The sequence below is a fragment of the Nothoprocta perdicaria genome, unplaced genomic scaffold, assembly GCF_003342845.1.
Source record: "Nothoprocta perdicaria isolate Ctin4 unplaced genomic scaffold, notPer1 scaffold_315, whole genome shotgun sequence".
In the NCBI taxonomy this organism is placed as follows: domain Eukaryota; kingdom Metazoa; phylum Chordata; class Aves; order Tinamiformes; family Tinamidae; genus Nothoprocta; species Nothoprocta perdicaria.
The window spans coordinates 452,389-479,015 of NW_020455550.1; the positions used below are offsets into that span (position 1 = coordinate 452,389).

General features: G+C 36.3%; 1 protein-coding gene across 4 annotated transcripts in view; it reads right to left on the reverse strand.

Moving 5' to 3' along the window:
- Positions 1-26,627, reverse strand: part of CASK (calcium/calmodulin dependent serine protein kinase) — a 144,447-nt gene that overhangs the window by 29,812 nt on the left and 88,008 nt on the right. For 3 of the 4 annotated variants that reach the window (XM_026042843.1, XM_026042841.1, XM_026042842.1), the window contains 4 exons: positions 10,800-10,877; positions 9,479-9,559; positions 6,232-6,420; positions 5,411-5,489 (listed from right to left, as the gene is read on the reverse strand). In XM_026042843.1, coding sequence (XP_025898628.1) covers positions 5,411-5,489; positions 6,232-6,420; positions 9,479-9,559; positions 10,800-10,877 — 427 coding nt within the window. Of the gene's footprint in view, positions 1-5,410; positions 5,490-6,231; positions 6,421-9,478; positions 9,560-10,799; positions 10,878-13,323; positions 13,380-26,627 lie in introns of those variants that run through there. The other variant, XM_026042844.1, reaches the window with a different exon arrangement.

Here is a 26,627-nt window from a genome sequence, read left to right on the forward strand (position 1 = left end):
ATAAAAAATTGGCCTAAATTCAGATAAAAACATTGGCAGCTATGCATTAGGAGTCCATCTTTCAGAAAGAAAGCCAACAAACCAACATAAAGATGCTCTGGCACCATATACAGGACAAGGAATAAGAATCAGCCCACTTGTAAGGACACTCCAAAAACCTACTTGTTGAATAGACAGCCACCTGCAGCTAGTAGCTGAAAGTTCAGAGATTTCCATCTGAAACCATCAAAATCAAATGCTGAAGAAAAGTATTTTATCAAACAACTGCTTAATGCAGTTTGGTCTCTGGCCACACACTATTTTATCTGTCAGCTGTTGTATTTCTTTATTTCTGTGATTTTGAAATGCATTTTCTATACACATACTTGATTTCAACTTGAATGCAGATGCCTGGTGTGACTGCCTATAAACTCAGACCATGAAACCAATTTCTGCTTGTCTTAGAAGAGTCATAAATGGATCTGCTGAAGCAGAAATGGGAACGGCATGGCCCAAGGTAGAATGACAGGACTCTTAAGAAAATCTACAAAAGGTCAGCAGAGATGCCCCAATGAATTATATGCCCTCTAGATTAGAAGCAACTGAGGAGGCTTTTTGGACTGTAATTTTGGACCACAGTAGTTCAAGCCCATCTAATGTTCTAGTAGTTCTTTAAGAAAACTCCACAACATTGCTAGCCAGATAACATTTTTCCTCTATAATGAAATAACGTGACAAGACCATCATTCCACACTGACACAGCATTATGTTCATGTATATTATTTTCTGCTGTATGACCTAAATAATTTATGCAACTATCTTTTTCTAAACAATGTACCTGATACAATTGATTTTATTTGGAAAAGAAACGGCTCATGATTTTTTTCCCAAAACATAGCTATAGACCAGCATCTGAAAAAAAGCAGATCAGCTAGAATTTTGCAAGTTTTCTTTTTAATCCTGTATTAAGATAGTCACTTTACCAAAGGACACTCACACTAGTAAAATATTCAACTTGACACACACACACACAGAGGGTTCAAAATCTGTGCTTGACAAACTATCCCCCCTCCAAAGAGCCTGAATGAAGGAGAACTGCCCCGAACTGCCTTGCTGCTGTGCCAACCTCACATGGCAATACTGCAGAAGATAATTCAAAGTTTACAAAAAAAAATGAGTACATTCAAGATTAAGTTCTTCAGTCACATGTGCTCAGAAGGGCTCTGAGCAATTCTACAGAAGCTAATCTGTTGATAGTGATAACAAGACTCATCAATTCTACTCTTTGGCAGATAATTTATTGCAATTAATAGTTTATTGAGTGTGAATGCAACAGTCCTGTATTTGAATTTCAAATGGATATAGTTCACATACAGAATATTAATGACCAGATCTCTAGTGAAACATTTTGAAAATGTAGTTTTGGCAGATTTTCTCAGAAAAATCCAATTCTCCAATTCCCCAATTTTCAAAAGATATTCTAAAAGAAACGTGGCCCTGTTTTTATTGTATCATAACATACCTAGATTGAATTTGAAATGAGTTTAATTGTTATGGAACAATAACATTGAATCATAAAGAACACATGCCCTGGAGAAGTATATTGACTTTTTAGCATTTTTCAAAACATAAATCTAATATAGTTAAATATTAGATGAGAATCAGACTCTAACAGCTTTGTATCAAATAATTTCAATAGTGCACTTAAGCAAAATCCCCTCTTCTGGAATTTCCCTTTTCTTCTACTCAGGCAGAAGTGAACTTTGTTCGGTATTTAACAGAAATGCAGCAGCATTCATAGAAGTTGGGAACAGAGAATGGCCATTTTACAACAGATGGTCATTTTGTCATCAAGGGTGTATGGGTTGGTAGAATATATGAAGAAAGTTCCAAACTGAGGGAAGAGCTTTTTTCTATTTGCAAAATTATTTTTTTATATATATTCTTGTTGAAAAAGAGTATTCTTGACATCTGTAAATAATGAATATTCCCCTTTGTTGTTCCTACGATCTGTTACAGATATACTTAATCATCTAACGTAGCTTCCTTTGTATTTGTGTATACTACGTTTATTCAGAACTTTTAATATAAGCTATTAGTGATTTATTCATGTAATAATAAAAGACAGATGGATTTCTGGAGTAAACCATCCTTCTTTACATGCCACAGTGAAGACATTTTTGTTAAGTGTATGCCCTCTCGAGAATTTTCTGAGTTCCTATCCTACTAGGTAGAAGAAGGAACAAATTCTCAGTCTCTATTCAGAAACATGTTCTTGTAGACAAAGCAAAATTCTGTAGCTTGGAGAGCCTAAGGCTGTGGATATTACATCATACTTTCATCAAATGGATTTTCTTAGAATTGAATAAACCTTACCCATGTGTATCAGTGTCTTAAAAAGTCAGTATGATTTTATTTTGGTGGGATTGACATTAAGTCATTTTGAGAAAGTAGTACATACAACGTACAGCTACTGTTTTTACTGTCGGGTTAAAGAGGCAATCAGCAAGTCCTCCCTCTCCCTTGGGAACTTTTTCAAAAATGCTGCAGTGGGACCTCTTCTAAAACAAACCTTCAAGTTAACTCACCTTTTGGCATGCACATCCCACAAGCAGTCAGTTATGAGGAAAAATCACAGAATCACAGAATATTCAAGGTTGGAAGGGACCTCTAGAGATCATCTAGTCCAACCTTCCCACTCAAGCAGGCACACCTAGAGCATGTGGCACAGGGTGGCATCTTCTGGAGGTGAAGACCTCCAGAGAAGGAGACTCCACAACCTCCCTGGGCAGCCTGTTCCACTGCTCCGTCACCCTAACAGTGAAGAAGTTCCTCCTCACCTGGAGATGGAACCTCCTGTGTTTCAGCTTATGCCCATTAACCCATGTCCTATCACTGGTCACCAATGAGAAAGAGCTTATCCCCTCTTCCCTGCATTCTCCCTTCATGAACTTACACATGTTAATCAGATCCCCTCTCAGCCATCCCCTCTTCTCCAGAGAAAACAGGCCCAGCTCACTCAGCCTCTCTTCATACGAGAGATGTTCCATTCCCTTAATCATCCTGGTTCCCCTTCTCTGGACCCTCTCGAGAAGCTCCACGTCCCTCTTATACTGGGCAGCCCAGAACTGCACACAATACTCCAGGTGCGGCCTCACCAGAGCTGAGTAGAGGGGCAGGATCCCCTCCCTTGACCTGCTGGCAACACTCCTCCTGATGCAGCCAGGATCCCATTGGCCTTCTTGGCCACGAGGACACACTGCTGACTCATGGTTAACTTAGTGTCAACCAGGACTCCCAGGTCCCTCTCCGTGGAGCTGCTCTCCAGCAGGTCAAGCCCTAATCTGTCCTGGTGCCTGGGGTTATTCCTCCTCAGGTGCAGGACCCTACACTTGTCCTTATTGAACCTCATGAGGTTCCTCTCTGCCCAAATACCTGTGGCCTATGACAATGAGACCTGCCAAGAGCTCAGACTATATGTAGCACATGCCCTGAAAGGATATTTACAACATAAGGAATCTAAACGGATTACATCAGTAATCAATGGACAGGCACCTGTGCTAACTTAAAGCACAGATGTGAGAGTGCTTAACCAAAGTAAAACCAAGATGTACTTAAACCTAACATACAAATCATATACTTATCCTCTAAAAGCAGACATGTTAATGAACTGACAAATTTGAACAACTAAAACTGGCATTTCATATTAATTGAGCTGCACCCTCTAGAATATGAGATAGTATCTTTACAATCCTATCTTCCTACTTTAACTTCCTCATAAAAAAAAGCATAATTTTAATCAGCAGAACCAGATGCAGCTGGCATTTAGATAAGCAGCAGACTTCACATCAACTACTACTATATTTTGTAATTCGGAATCTCACACTTTGCTCTTGATAGCATTAGGTGAATTTATACAGTTACTGGAATGCTCCCACTATACCTACTGGATCATTGCCACTAGTGCCTGGCAGCCTACCTTACAAAATGAGGCAAAGCAGAAACATTCTGAAAATAAAACTAAACAAAACAAAAAGCCGCAGAACCTGTCAATGGGGTTCAAAAGACACAGTGTGCCTGAGATCACTATCAGTTTACATTTATGCTTTTCTGTTCAGTAGAAATATTCTAGATAGAGGCATTTTGACCGAAGTGGTGAAGTAACGGGCATCCAGAGTGCTAACAAACCTACTCTCTCTCCCTCCCCACCAAAAAGATGACAGTACTACAGAAAAACTGAAGTGTGGTTCATTTTCCATCTCAACCTATATGCCTAAGAACTACCTTAATTAGATGAAGCACATCATAGAATAAGTTAAATTTTCGTTGAAAGTTTTTGAAATAAAAGGTACTATATTGTTAAAAAGAAAAAAAAAAAAAAACAAACCAGTGCTAATGGGTGTATAGTTGGAATATTCTAGTAAATTCTGAAAGGTTTTTACTATCCTGCAACAGAACATGGTCACTTGAAAACACTTTGCAGAGGATAACCATTAGCTAAGTATGGTTAGAAAAAACCTTCTTCCTACAAGTCTTAGAGAACAATCTCCTTTCAAATGTGACTTTTAGAATCCAATTAAATTTATTTCAGATGACCCTTTAAAAGGAATATAGAAATCTATGTAAACGCTCATCTTTGCTTGATGGAAATAATTTTCTATGCCTTTTCAAAATTTTGATTGAGGTATTGCAATCAATGTATCACGGAAAGCACCACTACATTTTGTTTTTTGTTTTCCTGATTGTCTGACCTTATCTTCTTTTGAAAAAGAACAGTGGTCTCCAAGGAACTTTAGTCTGACAAATTATGACCATTTGTAGTAGTATATAGTTGTACATGCCCTATTTAGTGTGTGTGTGTGTGTATATATATAGTAAATATAGTAATGTATATACCCTATTTAATCCAATGTGTATAGCTATAGAAGTGAAAACTGAAAATAAAGATTCAAGCTGTATGCACAAAAAATATTTCTGTTTCCTAAATCTTTTTATAATCTTCAACACTGAATGCACAAAGATCACCAGAATTTTTGTGAAAAGATATGGAGAAGCCTGTTTTTCTTTACTCAATAAAGCTCTCCCACTTTGCAAGGATGAATACTGTAACTATCCTAAATATTTTTTTAAAGCAGAGTATTACATAAGTATGGTTTAAAAATATATATTGATACTTCAATCTCTTGATCAGCTATAATCTCATTCCCTTAATTAAGGCCTAACTGAAACATATGGGCCCCCAGCTGAAAACACCAACAGACCTGTAAAACTGCAAGGTGATCCAGGCCACTAACATGACTCCATCCAGACAGGGATCCACTACCACATAACAGTAGCAATCAAAAAGAGTAATAGGTGTTGCTACATACTTCTTACAGAATAATCCTAATAATCACATTTGAAAATAAAACTACTTACGACACATGATTACCTTGCCTGTGAATCATTCCTCCGTGCATAATTCTTGCTACGATACAATGGTTCAGCTCATTCATTTTCAAAGTGATTCCCTAGAGAAAGAAATTGATTAAGATAAAACAGTAAAACATTCAGTATTGTAATTCTTCAGTGGCTAAGAGCAGTCACTTTTGCTGAAAGTCTGAAAATAGGGTACATGTTTTAACATAAAAACTTTTGCTTAAACATGGCATTTAAATACTGACAAGGTATATATTTATATATGTATTATATTTAATTTTACAGATGGCTTATCTTGCAATGAAAACATGCTATTTAGCAGATGAAGATGCAATAATTTAATATACAATCATATAAGATTCTGACTTGTTAAAAATGTAATTTTGCATTAAAGCCCAAAGAGTTCAGCACAGTTTTACATTTTAAAGCTTGATCTAGTATAACCACTGCAAGGTTATTTTAAAATAGCTATAGTGATACAGTCTTTAGCATGTATGAGTGGCATTTTAAGTTGTCTTCCTTCCCAGGAGGATATACACAAGAGGATAAGTATATACACTGGACGCCAAATTATCCCAAATATACAAATTCCAATATATTATTGGAATATTGTCTATATTCCAAATATATTGTCCCTGCTGGAGCAGGGGAGGTTGGACTAGATGATTTCTAGAGGTTCCTTCCAACCTTAATGATTCTGTGATACGGGCAGCTCTACTTCAAAGTGAAGAAGTTTGCTTTGAAATCAACATAGCACTGGTCTTTATTACTAATAATTGTAAAGAGAAAAAAACAAAAAAAAACAAAAAAAAACACCTATGGTTCCTTCCATACCATTGGTTCATCTGTGTTCTTCTGGAACTGTACCAGTCGAACCCGTGTTACATTCTCCATATCCATGTCGCCGTTGGCGCTTTCTGGAGAATCTCCGTTTAAGTAAGGAGAGGTGGGAGGAGGTGTAACTCTCAGCGCTTCATCACTGTAAACTTCATGTGCCACTACATCATGAGTTTGAAGTAAGGCCTAGAGGAAACCACAATAACAAAATAGGAGACTTCCATCAGCTTCCATAAGCTCAGATGCCCATGCTCATTCTTTATAAGTGCCTTTGGATTTTTCCAGAACACAGAGCAAATCCATGAGGTTACTGCCTCGCTTTCTACACAGGTAAAAGAACCTAAGATAAACTTCAGCAGACCACGAATGCACGTGCCCAGCCTTGGCAACGTGCATGAGGGAAACGTCCTAGTGCAGCCACACCAGGGAGACCATCGCTGCCCTACCTCTCACTCACCTTCTTAGCACCTGCAAGGAGTACTGAAAGCAATGGCAATGGTTAAGGTCAAATTCAGCTCAGATCTCTATTTACATGCCTAGACATAGAGATTAGGAAACTAATTTTAGGGCAAACTGTTCTATAATGAGTACCGTGTAACATGCAAATCTATTCAGATCCCATGGCGGCTCATTATAACAAAGTATGAGACAGTACGGACTGAAAGATGAAATGCTGTTTTATTTTTATTAACATAACCTCTTCCATATTCTCCCTCTCTTCTCAGAGCACAGATCCAATGCAAACACAGTTGCAAATGCCTGATAAACATTAGTAGAAAACAATAAATTCCTCAAATACCACTTCATTTTTTTTTAACTGTTTCCTACTGCAATGAACCGCACAACTGATTAAATGTGCTTAAATATTCTTTGATAAGTACAGCTACTGACTATGTAAGCATGCTAAGCTAGGACAATGACATTAAGCCTATACAAATATTAAAAATGTAACACATTTTTATGAGTTTGATAAAATGTTAACATTTACAAAGCAGTATTCAAAGACTACCATCCTGAATTTGTTCCCATAATAGCACTTCTAAACTATACCATTTTATAACGGATAACTTCCTAAATTTATCAAAACTATTTAGTCCTTATCAAAAATGTTTTTATGGAAGAGAACTAAGACAAATGGTTTTAAATTTATGAGGATAATCAGTTGGAAACAGTTACCTATAAAAGATGATTTCACTCATTTTTGTTGTTTGATTTAGCATATTAAATTTTGATATGCCATACTTTGCATATGCCTACTTTGAAAATAATTTATTCTTTTAAAATGGCCTCTCTCCAGAGTGCATATATATATGTATACATAAAAATATATATATGTACAATTCTGTGTAGCACTTATACAAAAAAAAAAAAAAAAAAAAAAAAATCAGATTCCAAACAAGGAGCCAAGTTTCAGTTAGTACTGCTTCTGATTTCTTCTTTTTTTCTGTAAATTTTTCTTAGAACATGGCTGAATACCTTTGTACCTTGTGTTTTTTTCTTTTTCTTCTCTATTTCAAGCATCTATCCCTGTTAAATGTTGAACCACATCTGCTACAGAATCAGGATTGGGATTATCTCCAGGCAGTGGCATATGGTGGGGGGGTTGTTACAGAGAACAGAGCAAAATGACTGTTAACACCTACATTAGCAATTAGTGCCTTAATTCCCTCTCCTCTCAAAGCACAGATCCAACACAAACACAGTTGCAGATGCCTGATAAACATTAGTAGAAAACAATAAATTCCTCAAATACCACTCAAATGCCAGGAGTGGTCAGTGGGGTACACAGCTCTGGGTGCTGAGGACCTGCCCTTCACACTTTATGTGTTTTGGGAGCTTTTAATCATGACAGTTTCCTTCTGCCCTGTGAACTGAACGCCCCTTAGCAGCTTGCTTACACAGGAGCTTCTGGAGTCCACCTTCATGTTTAATTTTATCTGATGGGAATCTAGCTTGCATGCTTAGAGACCTGTGTGTGATACCAGCCAAAGCACCGTACAGAGAAAATCAGAAGGGTCAATTCCTTTAGCACTGCTAGCATGAAAACAGATGCACCCAAAGCTACTCTGATCATCAGAAGAACATACTGGGTCATGTAGCTATCCGTATTTCATCTTATACCTGAACATGAGGGTGGTTTCAGCTCACTCTTTCTTAGGTTTATCCTTCAGGCTTTTTACAAGAGAGTAATTCAGCTTTCAGGTGAGCAATTCCACACAGCCCACAGCATATAATCCTTGGTTTAGGGAGAGTCACAATACATGACTTTAAACTGACAATAATGTATATCAGATTTAAGAAAACAATGTTTTATTTCTGAAGCTTGTGAACTTCATTCACAGTGTGAACAGAAGAAATCCTTCAGCTAATGTCAAAAGATCGCGAACGTCAGTGATTTGAATTAAGCTATTAAGTGGTCACATCCCGATCTTAAGACCATTACTGTCCACAGAATGGGTATGCAAAACACTCGTTGATCTGTCATATAAATTCACTAGGCAATGTACACTATTGATTTATTGAAATGTAATGTTAAGCAAGAATGTACTTCAGAACAAATTCACATATTTTTATCCTATGAGACCTTGGGGAAGAAAAGAAGAATAAAGAATCCCAGTTCTGGCTATGGAGATCCAAAAGGCTGCTTTGCTCTTTTCACAAAGAGCATTCTTCCTAGCGAGCTCCAAAAGACCATGAAAACTGTAAGCATAATTTATATTACTTCAAACTGAAGCACTAAACTAGAGGCCTTTGGGCTGGCCCAATGAATTTTTAGTTGTCTAACCATTTCACTAACCATAGAGAGCTAGTGAAAATACTGAAGAGCATTCAGCCAATGTAACATAATACCTGTTATCAGCATGATCATCACATCTTTTCATGCTATCTTCCCTTATAATTCCTTTTTGAAACAAAAGAAAGTAAAGCAAAAACAAAACGAAACAAAAAAAAACAAACATACACACCTGTCCTATCTGATGAGCACTTCTCCTTTGGACAAAAGTTTCCTAAAAAACTGTTGCTTACCCTTGTAACAGTTGCATGCTATGCAATTGCTTGCAAATATATTGGTCTCACGGTAACTGTAGCTGTTTGTCAGTTAGCAGACTAGAAATATTTATGAAGAGGTACCTTATTTGTATAAAGTTTCATAATTTGTAGGTTTTAGGGATAACTTACTTTTTTTTTTTTCTTTTAATAGTCAGGGACACATTTAAAAACAACATGAGTATCATTAACCTACCATGAAATGAGGTTGTGTTAAAATACGCTTTAGCTCCTTTGCATCATTGTTCTCTGGGTAACATGAAATTTCTTCCAATACCTGCAAAGCAAGCAGGAAAAAAAATATCAGTGACTTTCCTATAAATAACGCTATTAAACAAACAAATGGAAACCCTCACTGGTTGATCAAAACACCACACTTCAATATAAATAAAATGTAAATATCTCACTTCAATTTGCTTTCTGGGAGATGAAAGAAATTTGAAGGAAATAGTTGTTGTCTTCCTCCACCCCAACCAACCAACAACACTCCTCCAACAGTTAAGTACCACTGAGACCGAAATGAAGCACTACGCACAGGTGACATTTCGCCCCCTCAACACAGTCTCAAACTTACTAAAACAATGTTTGAAAGTAACATTAAAAATACACATAAAATACTCTCTACAAATTAAATTGGACCATCTACATATCATGTTTGTAACATCTGCTGCACCACCACCAAGCTCCAGATTTCATAAAATCTGGGCCGTATTTCAGCTTACTATTGGGGAAGGAGGAGGGATTAAATGGTTCAGCTCATTTGCTTGCAACATGGTATTTCCCCCTGCATTTTCAACATGCAACTACTTGGGCAATGAAAGCAAAGCGTTCTGCTTTTGGAAGTACCTCTGAAGGATATGTGGCTAGGAAATTTTATGTAAATAAAACTTCGGGACTTTTACTGTTATGACTCAAGTTATTATACACTGTTTTACAGTCTTCTTGTTCATTCTAACAGCACTGTAAATGAAATATTCAGATAACATCATCCTGAACAATAGTACTATTTTTATCGATGCTATATAATACAGCTGTTTATATATTACTTTTCCTGCACTTGTCAGGTTTAAGAATTAAGAAATTCTGGAATATACTCCATCTCTAGATTCACTTTTCCTAGGACTATTACTGATACTGCTATTTTTTCAACTGTAAAAGCTAGTATCTATAAAAAATTATATATGTATTTTAGGAAAAAGTAATACAAATATCGAACTTCTGCTTCATGGGATTATATTAAGTATTAAAGACACTGCATTTGCCTAAACGGAATATTCCTTTTAATACTGCTATTGTCATGTCAAAGGTTAAATGATGAAACTATATAATCCTTGCAGATATAATGGAATTCTGCAAGTTTATGCAACATGTTATGTAACTTCAGTAAACAATGTTGGAAGTCAGTCCAGAGATTCACTAGCATAAAAAGTCAAAATACCAATCTGGTATTTCAAATGATGATGTAAATGTTCCACAATAAAACTTTCTAAGTCAGAACTATATTTTAAAATGATTACCTCTTTGGCTCTCTGTACAGCATCACTGGGAGGATTCCTGATTTGCGGTGAAGATTTTGTGTTAATTTTGTCATAAAGCTGAAATAACCAGAAAAAAAACTGTTGAAATCACATGCTTTTAATTGTTACGACAAACCCTAACAAAAGTCTGTCTGTATAACCATGAATGAGGTGAACTGGCCTTATAGCTATTTGATGAGACGAAGTGTTCTTCATACATGAGGGTTGAATAGCTGGTTGATATGAAGGTGAAATACACAGTTTTGAGAAATAAATTATATTCAAATTCAAATAAAGGGGAAGAGAGCTCACATATTTATAAATAGTCAAACTGTTTGTTTTCCTTGATGGCCAGAGAAAAGGGACAAGCCTCTCCAGAGCGTAACTGAAGCCATCTAAATCTGCTGCTTTGAACAACCCCTCTGTTAAAAGTGTCTCTCTATATTCCTTGACTGGATATGGTTAAATGAAATATTTGATTTGAATGTTATCAAATCCGCCAGAGGTGCTCACAGCTCATTTATTACTACTGAAGTCATTGCTGGAATCGAAAAAGAAGTCGATTCTTCTTCATGGTCTATTCTACTGCTATTACCTCACCGTGGCTGATATGAGATGATAACAATAACTTTAGAAACCAGGTCTATAGTGTAATGTAAACACACTTGAACTTTGTATTTGATGCATATAAGAACTCCAGTGACCCTTTCCATTTTATTATTGTAGCTTTTATTAATGCAATTTTTAAGTAAACCCAGAAACACAGGCTGCATTAGTACTCCATAGTTCTTTCTTTATGTGTTAATACACTGTTTCAACAGTGCTTTCAAATTTTTTTGCAACATTTTAAAAAGAAAGTCTACTTCAGAAGCATTTTCATTTGGTATATATTCGTATAACCAAAAGGAAGATTCGTTATTATTATCTTGTATTTTTCATTCCTAAATCTAGCAATCAGTGTGTTAAATCTGGATACATTTTTTCAGCAGTAAGTTATTTGGAAAAAAAAAAAAAAAGCGGGACGGAAAAAAAAGTCTAACAACAACAACAAAAAAACCCACATTAACTCTATCCATAATTAGTCTTTACTGATTATAGATGATGGTTAAAAAGCTTTGAGCCAGAACAAACGAGGAGCTGGCAAGAGAGAACAAATCTGTACTACACATTAGCACAACAAGAGCTGGTGAGGCACTCGTATCTTCTTTACAGTCGTCTAAAAAAAGACTGTTCTGCAGTATTATTCAATTAATTTTATGCTTAAGCTATGGTTACATCAGAAGCAGATACTTCTCACGTACACAGAGCTGGAATTTACAGTCTAATAGTCCATCCCTGAATGCATTTGAATTAATAGTGTTTCATGTATACACAACACCAAGAACTTTGTTTCCTTGAATATAAAGGGAACCCCGCTCTCTTCCTCCTGAAACTTCTTTATATGCACATTTTGCAAAATGGGCACAAAACTATGAGTGGAACTTATTTGCACACTACATAGAGTAAACATTAATGCTGATTACATCCAGGCTTCATATGTCCTGTGGTTACAGAACACATTATTTATTTATTCTATGTGCAGCTAGCTAAAAGCCTTATTCACATAAGAAAGAAAATCTTTTTCCAACATGATGTATTTTAGTATTCAATTCAATACAATAATTTCAAATTATTTTTGAAAGTATAACATAAAGTGATTGTTTGTATTTAGGATTTATGGGATATGGCATTCTTAAATTTTTAAGTCACTTAAACCATTTTTGCTGAGTAGTTCATTTTTCTTCTACTGCATAGTTCAAAACTTTGAAAAAGAGATCTACTTATTTCAATATTAATTTTAAAATAATCTTTACCTGGCCCCTATTATTTCCCATCAGTTTTGACCTAGATAACTCCCACTTCTCTACTAAATGCCAAGCATTTTTTGTAATACAATTTATCTTTCCCCAAAAGATTTTTAACTATGCACTGCAGCCTGGTGTCCTATTTTTGTTCTACATGAATATAGTGTCTAGTATATAGACACCATGATCCACAGCTACAATTCTCAGCTATAAGCAATAAGAACGAGATAAAAGACTGTTTTAATACTGTGTGAACATTATATTGAAAAGACTATTAAAATTATATGTACATACATAAGTATATACACTACACACACACGCTCTTTTCTTTCATAGATTAGAGCACAGGATAACAATACATGCATGCACATTCTATCAATTCTGGAAATCACAACTGAGATTAATACAGAATTTAGAGAAAAACAATCTCTCAAACTCCATACATAAAATGCAATTTCTGTTTAAAACTCTCGCTAAACTTTGCTTTTTTGAAACTCTAATTGCTTTCTGAAGCTATTTATGCTTTTGCTTTCCAACTCCAGCTGATCATCTCACTTTCTTCCCTCCATCTCTTTTGATACCAAAAACTAGACCAAATTAACAGAAAAGTACCGCTCCTTAAAACGATAAGTGGTTTTAAATTGTCTACGCTACAACACAAACATTAAGAGAATACCCACAACAAGTCAAGCAGTTGAGCAGTTCACTATCAGTTGAGCAGCTTTCTTCACAGGAGTTGAAACTTTACCTTCTGCCTGTATAAAGGGAACGTGTTTCTTCTGATACTTAAAAGCAGACTACGCAAAAGCCCATTCCACAATCAGGCAGGCGAGACAAAACAAACTTTTCTCCTCTGACTAGTTTTTCAGATGTGCACAAATTCCCCATTAACTGTTTCCTGTAACAAGAGTCAGAACACTGTCCGAATGCAATCCCCTTTCCATGTCACAGTCTAACATTTAGCTCCTTGACAAGCAGCACACATCCAGCCGTGCTGCCTGCTCTTGTCTTGAACACAATCAATGTTAAATTGTGTGATAAAATCAGGTAGAGCTTTCTCTGCTGCAATCTGGGCATTTCTATGATGTGAGGCAGACACTTCTTTTTTTAAACTCAGAACAAGAACAGCTAGAATATAAACAAACATGATCTATAAACAGAAATACACATCGCAGGATTTAGTTACAATTCAGATGGGCATATACAGGGCTGCCAACCTCAAATATTATATCATCATATTCAAATATTTAGAAATAATTACTAAAAATGTATGTCCCTATATATTTAACTTTCTGTGCAAAACAATTTGCAACTCTGTCATATTAGAAGATTTTTACAATCATTTTCAAGTTCTGTACCATCTAAAACTCTGCAGTGGAGGCGCTGCTTCCATTTCCATGTACAATGGTGCAACATTTACTAAAAAACAAACTTCTTAATCTTTGTTACCTTTCACAAATCCTTAGAGTGACCACAAAAGCTTCCTGGGTTGAAGACTGAAGGAAGCCTGTGACTTACAGAATGCAGCAATATCCAACAGCACAAGCTCTAAAAACTAAGAGCCAACCAGATAACTGATAAAACTTTGCTCTCCCAACTCAGTTTCACAATCTCTTTTTCCACGCAAAATACTCTAACCTTCGATGCCTGCTTGTTTCCTTGTGGTTCTACTCCTCATGGAAGGGCTTTTCTGAAGATAAGAACTCCTACATACAACACTCTACATAGTGAAGGTCACAGTCAGCCAGGGCTTTATCTTTAACTTCTGTTTAACGGCAGTTTGTTCTTCTAAATCCTCTGCTTCTCACTGTCAAGGACTGTGCTAGAAGTTAGCTTTTAGCATCAGACTCATTTCCACTCATTTCCCAGAATAACTTGTGATGCATATTACTGCCTCATCCCAGATGGCAGTCCAAATCATACCTAAGACTCTGTAGGTTACAACCCTTCGCAGCGCTGACCTTTTTCCTCTACAAGGAAAAGAGGTATATCCTCTTTTATGAGTATATGAGTAGGAGCAACTTTTATATTCAAGCTCCTCATATTTGAAAATGCTGTGTTATTTACTAGCCAAAAAAAACGAGTCCAGGATAATGTTTTAGGAAGTGTTTTATTAACTACAGGAAAGGTTTCCAGACGAAGTGCTCATAGCACAAGGTAGTTTTAAGGACTACACTAATTCTGTCTAACAGACAAATGTTTCCTCCGGCTTAACTCATCGTGCAGAACTGAGAGCAGCTGACCTTGCAGCTCATTGCTTCAGGCACTCGCACTTATGGTAACCAAAGTCATTAATTAGAAGTACTTGATATCTTTCTACACTCATGCAAAACAAATTATCGGTATTGTTAAAAAATATTCTAGTAGCAAATAGAATCCTGCAATTTTACTTTATTCATGATTGTTCATGTAATGGAACTGAGACACACATACTCTTTCACTTGTTTCAAAGGCATTTCTATCTGCAAAAATTCATATTGGACTTGGCCTGCAAGTCACGTGTATTCTCACATAGTCTTAATTTGCTACTTCTAGAAGAAAACTGCACTTGTTGCTACCTGTCTTGGAAGTTAACACTAAAATGGGTTTTGCTTGTCCCCTTTCTAAAGCAACTGTGAAGAAAAAATAGCACCATATGAACTCAGTGAGCTCTTTTATGGAACCAGCCCGTATCTGGGCTTTTTCACTTGCTTTGTTTTAATAACACTCATTAAGCTAATAACTTAGGTGAGGGGGGAGGAAGAACAACTCAGGCAAACTGAGCCAAGATCTTTTTTCTCCTCAATTTAGTTTCATTCCCACTGCACACAACTGGCAAACATTGTCTTCTATGGAGAAGAGTGACAAATTTCGCCCAGCTACACAAAACCTGAAATTCTGACTGTGCAAACTTGGCATAACAACGAGGCTAAATGCCAGTTGGAAAATCTTACCACTTGGAGGAGAAGGAAATACATTAACTGATCTATTTAAAGTGCTGCCAGAATAGGATCCTTGATCCTTCAGTGAGCCAGACATGAGAACCACCACTGCCTGCCACATGCGGTCCTACTGAGTCGCCAGAACAGCACCTCAGTTGTCCACACCATGAAGGTTCTTTTCTACTGGGGATGAAATAGCCTAAAAGGCAGAGGATGACAGGTATCCTAACAGTCTTATTAAGGTGGAATTCTCAAATTAGCACAGACTTCCTTTTGAAAGGTAAATGTATCTTCTAACTCCTAAAAAGTGCGGAGTGAAATGAGTGCATATGAATTGCCCTGCATGATCTGCCCACAGGTTAAAAATGAATACACAAGGAAACCCTCCTTATCATTGCATTCCCAGGGTACTGTGGTATTATATACCAAGTGGCATTGGTAGCAATTTGATAACATGGGCAGCTGCAAGGAAAGCATACGGGGCCCTTTGTCAGTGTTGGCAACAGGAAAAAAATCAAACGGCACTTCATTACCACCCTGTATTTTATCATCTAAATCTCATATTGTAATGAAACTCTGCATTAATATCACTGGCATATCTAACTCCCTCAAATTTCTTCATATGTGGTGTAAGATCCATGTCAAGGCAGTACACTTGTTTACACAATGTTTTACTTCCATACTTCATGAAGATTACAAGATTTTAAGTAGTGAAAAGATCTTTTTTCCTAACAAAATCTAAAGCAACCTGCCCATAAAAACTACAGAATATAGCTAGTTTAGCCAAATATTTTGTGGATGCCATTGTTAAGACATTTAAAAATGATTACAGTTGAATTTAAAGGAATCCAATCAGATATTTTTTGATTTTCTCCCTTCGACTTTTTTTCCTTTCATGAACTCTTTCCTGTTCTTTTCCTGTCAGCCTCTTCCTCATCCAATCTGGCATTCTCTCCAAGTTATATTGCCTTTATTACTTTTATTGGTATTTAGAAAACCCCATATATTTCCCTCAATTTGTGTTCTTTATGCACTAACCCAGTGACCAAGCCACTTTTCATTTCTACTTAATACAGATCACAGAAGATGACCCTTCTGTGCGGTCTGCAACAACTTACACATGTAAATGGACAAATAGGTCAAAATGAAATATTGGCCTAAAAAGTTTTTTCAGCCCTAGCTTCTGTTTAGGTCCTGAAAAGTCTCAATACTGTTTCTGTAGAACAGCTCCAAATCAGTATTGAGTGACATACCTGTATGTCCAACTACTAAAAAAATAAGAGGAAAAATCACCATCACCATAGTAAGCTATCCAATCGCACCATATTGCACAATCTGGGCTTTTTTCCCCCTTTTTCCCTCCTCTCTTTTGACAATTTACAGACACAGTTTAATCCATTTTGACAGCAAGAGAGGAGCTAACTGTGATTGTTGCTCTTAGACTCAACCATACTGCAGATTTGAGACAAACTGGGAATACAACCAGAATGCCTCTAGCTCATAAGGCACAGACAATAAGTATAACATGTCCCAAAATAACATATTTCTGAAATTCCTCTAAGTACTGGACTAAAGAAGCTGCAACATGGAGCTGTGTGCTAAGACCTGCTCCTATGAAATCCAAGGAAATTCTAAAACAGAGATATGGAGAACTGAAGAAGTTTTTGCATTTTGCTATAAACATAAATGTTGGAATATCTGCTGTATTTAAATTATTTGATTAAAACAAAAACTCCATATTTAAATTCTGTCAGCAATCCTGCACTAGAACTGCAACAAGTATAAACATGGAAACGGCACAAAATTCCACCTGAAGTCAATGTACATTACATGGCATGTTGTTTTTTACTGTCTTCATAGAAGGGCATTTTTTTTCCACTTTGTTCACCTTTCACCTATCCTTTAAGTTGATATATAGATATACGTTAGCTGATAACAGTGGCTTCAAAGATGCTCACTTACCCTGGCTTACCACATGATCAGGTGCGATGATGTCCAGCAAGATTTCAAACTTGAGAGGTAAGTGTGGAGAAAAGGACTGACACCCGTTGAGTAGCTTCTCAGCACACTTCACTGTTTTCTTTACCATGAAGATTAACTTACAGACACAGTAAAGTAGGTCCCTAAGCTAGTAATTAGTTACAGATTTTGAGGAAAAAAACTCAATGCTCATATAAAAATAATTTACATTATATAATTTATTGACTGGGAAAGAGTAATTCTCAAAAACTGACAGCAGAAGTGGAAAGATAGCACTAGACAGCACATGAATGAAGCTTGTCAAAGAAGAAAAAGGTGCAATTTAGCAGAATTCTACATCATGTATTATACATATGAGCAAACATGTATTCTTTGGAAGCAGAAAGTGTGGTAACAAAACCTGCACTAAGTAATCTTAACTAAATAGTGGCAAACCTCAAAAACACCTAGATTTGAGGAGACTAAGAGGTCTTCTTTCTCCTCTAAGGGGTGGAAGTGCTTGAATTCCTGTGGCCTGAGCTCACTGCAGACATCCAGAGCATCTCCAACCCTTTACACTAGTTTCTGCATGCCACCTAATCTCTTTCTGTTTCAGGGACTTCTTGCCACCAAACCCTCCAGCCATTTTTTATGTGGGCTCCCCTCCTATTCCATATCCCAGTGGTTTCCTGGTTTCCACTGTCAACGTTTTAACTTCTCTTTGAGAGATGAAAGAAATGAAATCAGGGTGAGGCAAGGGTACTGCTAGGCATAAAATAGTACCAACAGAGCTGGAATGGCCACTCAACACAATCAATACAACAATGACATTTTATGGTCCAAATTTAAAAAAGAAAATGGTCACCCTCATTCTGAGATGTACTAGAAACAGCATTTTGAAAGACATGATAATTATGCCATTTTCAGAAATATTAAATAATGTTCTTTCTACATTATGGCTTGGTTTTGATCCAAGTGAAGAGCAGTTAAGTACAGAGAAATTTACAAAACATGATTATAGGGATTATCCAAAGGAATCAGATTTCTCACATGTAACAAAAAAAAAACCCTGAAGGTGTGAACAAATATTCACATTTTGCAAAAATAGCAGTGATCAGCAGCTCCTCATATTTACTAATAACAATAAGAAATATTTTTAACATGCAAAAAATTGTTTAAGATGCTAGAGGTGCTGGAGAAAACTGTGTAATTAAAAAGTCAATTAAACACTGGAATGGGCCACAGTGAGAAGGGAATTTCCTTTACTGTAATTTTAAAAACACAGAAGCAAAATATGAATGGAGGCCCCTTTCATTCTGTTTCTGTAAATTCATGTGTTATCATGTTACCTGTTTCAAAAGCACTAGAACCTGATAGCAAAAATATGAGAATATTAACTCTTAATCATTTTTTTTCTTGATTTTGAGACTTTTATCATGATTTAACCAGGTACTTCAACATATTTGCAACATCAAGGCCTCAAACCATCCCAACACTTCAGTAAAGCTGCATAGTCACTTAATTATATCACTGAATTAGTAATCTGAATTACAGTGATCTTAGGAACAAAAAAAGTACACCACTTTCTTAAGAAGATGCCTAGCAATTAATCAGATAAAAGTACACCCAAGTAAAAACAAAACAAAGTGAAACAGGGAATGGTATGAATGAGTTTAGTTCACATGCCTGATATCCCTGCACAAGATGCCTGTTGTCCCTCCCTCCTGCCCAGCTTCTCTTCCCAAAATACAAGCTACTGCCTTAACTACAGACTCAGGCTAAGCTATATAGGCTTCAGCCCCTCTTCGGTCAGTTGAACCCAACTCTTGAGGGCTAGATCATCATCTTGAACAAAAGGATGTCAAGAACCACCAGCCTCATTGAAGACATAAGCCAAACAAAACTGGCTAAAGCCACAATGCGGACAGGGGGTCAGCAAAGGACACAGCTGCTCACCGGTTACGTGACAAGGAACACATCTTGCATTAGAGGGTGGGAGCTGCAAACACTTCTTGTTTCTCCCTACTCAGGTAAACTTTACCTAATGATATACTGAAAATGAAAATGCACTGCAATGAGCTCTGCAGCACACAGACAAATCAACCTGTGCCAGCCAACCACTTGAGTAACTGGAAGTAGGATGAAGTGAGGCTTGACTGACTTCAAAGAGGAGTGTTTTCTACTAGGATGTTTACTATACTGCCTTTAGGTATTTTAATGTAAACTTTGTGTAGACTGAAACTCCATTTTGGAGGAAACTCCCAACGCCAAAAAACCAGAAATGTTGTTTAATATTTGTGAACTGTATCTCAGGCGCTGCAGCATTTATTTTTGTCAAATATGCAAGCTCCTGCAGAAAAAAAGGTTGTCTGAGAATTTCAAGTCTTTTTTAGAATAAAACCAGGTGGCCCTGATAATTATTAAAAAAAAGTATTTAAGTAAAACTTGAATTATATTAGAAAAAAAATAAGAAAGTGTATGCAGTGAAATATTAAAATTATTCTCTATGCCTTGAAAAACAGTATCAGTAAAGTCCCACAAGACATTATATGTCCCACAAGAACACAATTTTACGGTTCTTTGTCAGATCAGGACCCAATGCTGCAAAATACACTGAAGTGAAAGGAGTTCTTTGTTTCTATATGCTAAAAATGCATATGCTTTTACAGTAATATGCACATATAGTAACATAGCACACAGACACACAACCACTCACAGTGATACTACTACAGAGAGGATAACATAGGCCAAGTGTAACACCTAAATAGTGCTTTTCTCATTTGAAATATGCATATAATTAAACTGGATTTCACTTGATGATTCACTGTATCAGTACTATGCTTGTAAATATTCGGAATGACAAAACATAAGTTATGGAAAGAAAGAAATTAAAGACAACAAAAAAAAAACCCTATTACAGAGCCATGTAACTTGACCCAGAATTGTGTGTTCTTAAAAAGTGGTGGTTACCTATATTTCTCAAAAAAAGAATACAAAAATATTTGCTCTTAATTTTATCACTTTTGTGTTTAACAGACTCTGTTGTAAATCAGTATTACAGTAGATAACACAAAAATGCTGAACCAAAAATTGTTCCTGCTCTGAAGTCTACATATAAGCAGAATCTATATACATTTTAAGACAGAGAAACAGAGAGAACAAGGAAACAATTAAATGATGCTGACTAGCACAGTGGTCTATGCCAGTTTCCTAGGAGAACAGGAAGTAAAATTGAAAGACATAAGTGAAGTTGAAGATGGAAGGCATTTTAGAGAACAGTATGATACAGCACCAAAGACTCTGCTCTAGATTAGTCTCTTCTTCTTCTTTTTTTTTTTTTCCAGATACGGCCCTTTTCAGATCAGTTACCTTTTAGAGAAAGAGCATACTGTGGTGGTGATGATGATAATGATGATGATGATCTAGTCCACCTGCTGCAGGGAATCTGCAGGCAGCTCTCTCTAAGGTTTGCTCATTGCTCCCTCTACACTACTTGGGAAAGGAGCTTCCATTGCAGAGGGAGAGACGGTCCCTCCCACTCCCTGGGGCTGAATGTGCTGTCTCTGCTGGACTGGGATAGAAGCCAGATTTGGTTCCCCAAATAGCAAGGTGCTTTCTTGCCAGCAGAGTTCCTTCTTTTTTTTTTTTTTTTTTTTAAACAAATATTTTCCACTCGCTTTTGTCTTAAAAACGTATCATTTGAAGAATAATTAAAAAAAAAGATGATTTAAAAATGAGATGGGTTTATTTTGCATGAATGTAACACTTCCTGGGAGAGGTTAGGCAGGCATCTAGTACATGTTTCACTTTCTCATTATTAGTGCAAAAGAAGTGTGTTCATGCTTCACTGAAACATGCCCCATTTATTAGTTGCAGTGTGATCAGTATTCAAGAGAGTAAGGGCAAGTGTTGATCCAACAAACTAGAACTACACTGTGATCTTTACAGAAAAAAAGAGCAACCATTCTCATTCAGATCAAAACAGAGAAAATCAAGACAATTACTGAAAATGTTAAAGCTTTTGATAGACTTCTTTGCTGTTGTGTTTTTTTCTGTGTCATATAACAGATTAAAACATTTTCAAATATAGAATTACAGTATGAATCATGGCTGGACATCACTGAACAACTGATGCCTTTATAAAAGACACTGAGATTAATCCTGCCAGCATCTAACATTGACAACACCAACAGAACAAAACCAGTAAAAAGTTTTAGCCAACCATGTCTAAGAAACTGAATCGAGGTTCCAACAACATTCTTCATAGCAAAGGAGAAAATATGTTTCCTTAAAAGTCTGGATTTCAGGACTGAGTTTGCTTGGATGGCTGAGTTTAAAATAAATATTAAGGGAACTCTAAAGTGCATCCCAACGCATATTCCTTTGGAAAGTTACCATTAGCCACAAGGGATAACAAATAGAAACAACGCTATCTTCAGAAAACACTGTGTCCTGAATATAAGCACTACAAATATAAAAAAATCTCTTAAAGAAGAAGTGACTACACATACAGGTATCATTACCAAATCATCAAAATTTAGCAAAAGATCAAAAAGGATCATTTGGGTTAAACTATTTGTGTGTAATGTACTGACAAAAGGTAAAATCTTTTCAGTGTTCGTAATGTTTCTATTTCAAATATTGTTTCAGAAATAATTACACTTACCTTAAAGATTCCAGCTATGAAAATAACGGAACAAACTTCTTAAACTAGCAGCCAAAACTAGCAGCTAAAACTTATCTGCCTAGAGAAGTATCTGACTGGGGACAGACACAGACACAGCCTGCAGCCCAGAGAGGCCCCAGTCACACAAAAGCTGATACTGTTCTCCTGCTGAGTGAAAATTTCCCTTGTAAACTGAAGGACATCTGCACTCAGCATCGCTCCCAGCAACAGTCCCCAAAGAGGTGACTAAACTACTTGACTCAACACGAGAAAGATTTCTCTTGTTTGCCTCACTGCAGGCAGCTGTGTCCTACAGCAGCTTCTGTTTTTACTGTTCAGCAAACCTGGCTTCCTTTGATGTATGGATAGAGATGCAACACAGCTTTTAAGATCTTCCCCGTAAGTACGGCCTTGAAGCCTGGTTTACTTTTCAAAACAAATACTCATTAAAGTAAAATCTTCTGTCATGATACAGAAAATAACCAAACACCAATGCCTCCAAAAGCAGTAATCTCATTTATTCTGTATCAGTATTGCTGATACTGATTGACAGCAATACCTCCCAGGACTTCTTTCTCGAAAGTCAATTAAAAAAATTGCACTTGATAAGGTTGCTAACAAACTATTAGTGGCAGAAATAGAGTCTTTTTTGTTCAAAACATAAAACTAACTCTGTCTTTCCCTTAAATCACTTACATCCTAAACTTTATTATGTTGTTTATGATCTAAATTGGACACCAAAATGAAACAATCTATATATGGGAACAAACCCAGGAATAGGAGAGACACATAAAGGAATTTCCTGCAGGATTCACCAAATTTTGATTGCATTTCTGAAATGTGACATGTTTGTCTTGTCAACATTTCTGAAACATTGACAAAATTGGCTGTTGCCCAATCCAAATATACTTTTTTTTTCTTTATATGAAATATGAACTATCAAACAATGTATTGCTTTTAGGTATTGATTATTTCTAAATGTTCTTAAGATGGCCCTTTTCTTTGGTAAAGGCAACTGAATTTTCAATAATGAAGCATTTAAATTCTGTAAAGTAAAAACCACTCAATATAAAAAAAAGAGATTCTGCAAAATTATTAAAAATCATACAGTGAAACTGTGCAATAAAACCCACATGGGGATATGCTGATTTGGATCCAGAGTGAACATAAATTACCCGGCAAGTTGACATCCTTTTCCTGTACAAAAAAAATTAATTCCTAATTCTTATTAAAAACAGTGTATTAAAAATTTTACTCAACAGCAAAATATAAACAAATGAGTATTAAACAAATCATTCCTTGTCAACATAATCTTGCTATTCATAGAAAATTAAAAATATTTTCTTTAAAACTCAACCATACAAAATGAAGCTGTATTTTTAACTTAAAATAATGATTGTAGTGAAAGAATATCAAGGAAAAAATATGATTGGATACTGGTCACCTAAGAGAAAATAAATATACTACTTGAAGCAAAAGATAAATATTACGGTAAATGTATTTCACCTGTAAGGATTACAGTATTAAATCATAATAAGCATCAACATTTTGAGAAGTGTTCTTTTGAACTGCTTTGGCACCTAAGGAAGGTGGAAGAGAATCTTAAGGTAGTTATGTAAATAGATGTAGGGAAATGAATTAATTAAAACAATCAACAGAATGATAGGAACTTTACTTTCTATAGCCCTGAGGGACTATAGAAAGCCACAATGTCTTACTTAACACATTACTTAGTTAATATATTTCCTCATTAGAAAGGAAGAATCTTCTAGTTTGTGGAAAAACAAGTCCATAAGTAGGTAACTTGCAGTCTTTGCATAAAGGCTGCATGCAGTCTTTGCATAAAGGCAAGTAGGGAACTTGCAGTCTTTGCATTAAAGGCCGTTCTCCCTTTTTTGCTTTTCAGTTCAGAAGCAAAAGAAGGTATTTAAGCAGGAGGCATCATATATCATGTGCCTAATCTAAAAATAAGAATGACTCTTGAGAAAGAGTAGGAACATGAGAACAAATTTAACCGTGGAAAAAGGCCAAGAAAAAGGAACAGCACTTTTTAATGCAATCTGTCAGCCACAACTTCCATGACAGATTATGAAATTCTTACTTATGAAATTCTTACTTATTGAAATAAGAGTGCTTCACAGGTAACTTGTTCTGGTGGCCTCATTAACCCCCAATATTGTGAGAAGAATAAACAGTTTCCCTGGCAGAATTCATTCAAGCACAAGAGATGATTTTTCAGAGTTCTGATAGAAAAGAAAAAAGGCAAAGCTTGATAAAAGGCATAGATTGAAAAACTTGCTCTTTTGAATAATGCTGCCAAAAACTTCCTCCACTTCTTTCAAATACATGTTTTGTAACACTGGAATCTTTAAAATCTTATTTTTTATTATTGTAATTATTGAATATATTTGGGAAGATTCTGTCATTCCTCTCTTCAACATAGCACAATAAAACAAAATTGGTTTTTTCATATTGTTTTGTTTCCACAAATATATTGCTATAGTGCATCTAAATGAATCTCTTTGTCTCTCTCAGAGAATGACCATGGCTTTTTAAAAGCATGGTAATATTATATGAATTCTTTGCAGCTTTTCCTTGTTTAAAAGTCTACAGCAGACCATTACACAATGTTCTATCATTACTGAAATACTGTGGACAGACTAGTACTGAAAAAGTACAGAGTAAAAAAGTGAAAATATTGCAAAGCATGCTTTCATATCCAGAAGACATAAGAAGGCATATCATCCAGTGAAATATTTAAGCTAAGGCCATCTGGTTTATCAAAAAATTCTTTATCAATGAATTTTTAGGATGACCAGATAATGATTAATAAGTATCTGAAACATTTCTCCGTAAGTGATACAGGTCTTCAGGTTTTTATATTACACTTACATTACTCTTTTTCTGTCCAGACTTTTATATCTTGCTCATCTTATCTGATCACCTTTCTACACTGCAGTATACAGTATAGAAAGATTTCTATACTGACCCATTTAAGTGTCTGTAAAAGAAGCTAAATCTAAGCTAACGTTGGATAAATGGGCTATATATATTTTAACACGAGTAGAAAGGTACTTTTAAATGAGCTGGTGGAAATGTCGCTCAGGAAAGTCATCAGGAAGGTCTTCCTAAGTGCCCCATGATTGTAATCCAAGGCTCGTTTAATAGAAAACGCACGGACGGTTATTGGGAACACAGATCAGCAGCGTGTAGAGCTGCCCATGCCAGGGAATGTCCTCCTTGTTTAACACCTAGCTCACTATCGCTGACTCCTGGACTCCTGTGTGATCACTTAGGTCGTGGGAAAGCTGTACCCAGAGGCTTATATTCACAAACAGGCTGGTTCAAGCCTTGTGATTTGGAAGCTCTTCTGAAAGGAAGAACATGTGGATTTGAATCATTTGAAGTTGGAGGATGCACAAAATCCAGGTGACCCACTATTTACTAAGAATCACAGAATATTCAAGGTTGGAAGGGACCTCTAGAGATCACCCAGTCCAACCTTCCTGCTCTAGCAGGCACACCTACAGCATGTGGCACAGGGCGGCATCCAGGCGGGTTTGGAAGATCTCTAGAGAAGGAGACTCCACAGCCTCCCTGGGCAGCCTGTGCTCTGGCACCTTCACAGTGAAGTTCCTCCTCACATGGAGATGGAACTTCTTGTGTTTCAGCTTGTGGCCATTACCCCTCGTCCTATTGCTGGCCACCAGTGAGAACAGCTTGTCCCCTTCCTCCCTGCATTCTCCCTTCCTGAACTTATACATGTTTGTAAGAAGTAAGAACATGCACATGTAAGTAAGAATATGTAAGTAAGCACATGTAAGAAGAACATGTAAGAAGTTTGTAAAAAGCGTATAAGCAATTTCTATTGTGTTTTAAATAAAGAGTTTGGACATTCGAAGAAAGAAGGCACTATTTATATCTGAATTCTACCAATGCAAGAGTGCAAAGAAGATTAAAAGAACCAAGAATTTTTCTTGAACTGTTCAGAAACTCCACTGCAATAACCATCTATCTAATGAGTACAATAGCTGGAATGAATTGTATTTCTGGACTTTCAATGTGTAAAAAGCTTAGACATCTTTTTAGAACTGTAATATTCACTGAAGAATTCAAGCTCTTATATTTAAGATAGAGTATCAAATCATTCATTATCAATGGTCGCATGATGGTGAATCACATTCATTATCATGGTCACATGAGCATTTTGGTTTGGTTCCTGAGTGCTTTTTTGACATGAATCTTCTGATTATCCTCACCTACCATCCTTCGGTTTTCACAGCAGAGTGTTCCCAGAGCATATTTAATTTTGAATGACAATAAATGAGAAAATGTGTTTCAGCCACCAGTGGTTAGTCAATCCATAGGACTAGAGCACAAGTTGTGTAAAGTAAAACCTTTGAAACCCCAGCAAAGTGCAGAAGTCCTCCATGTTGCC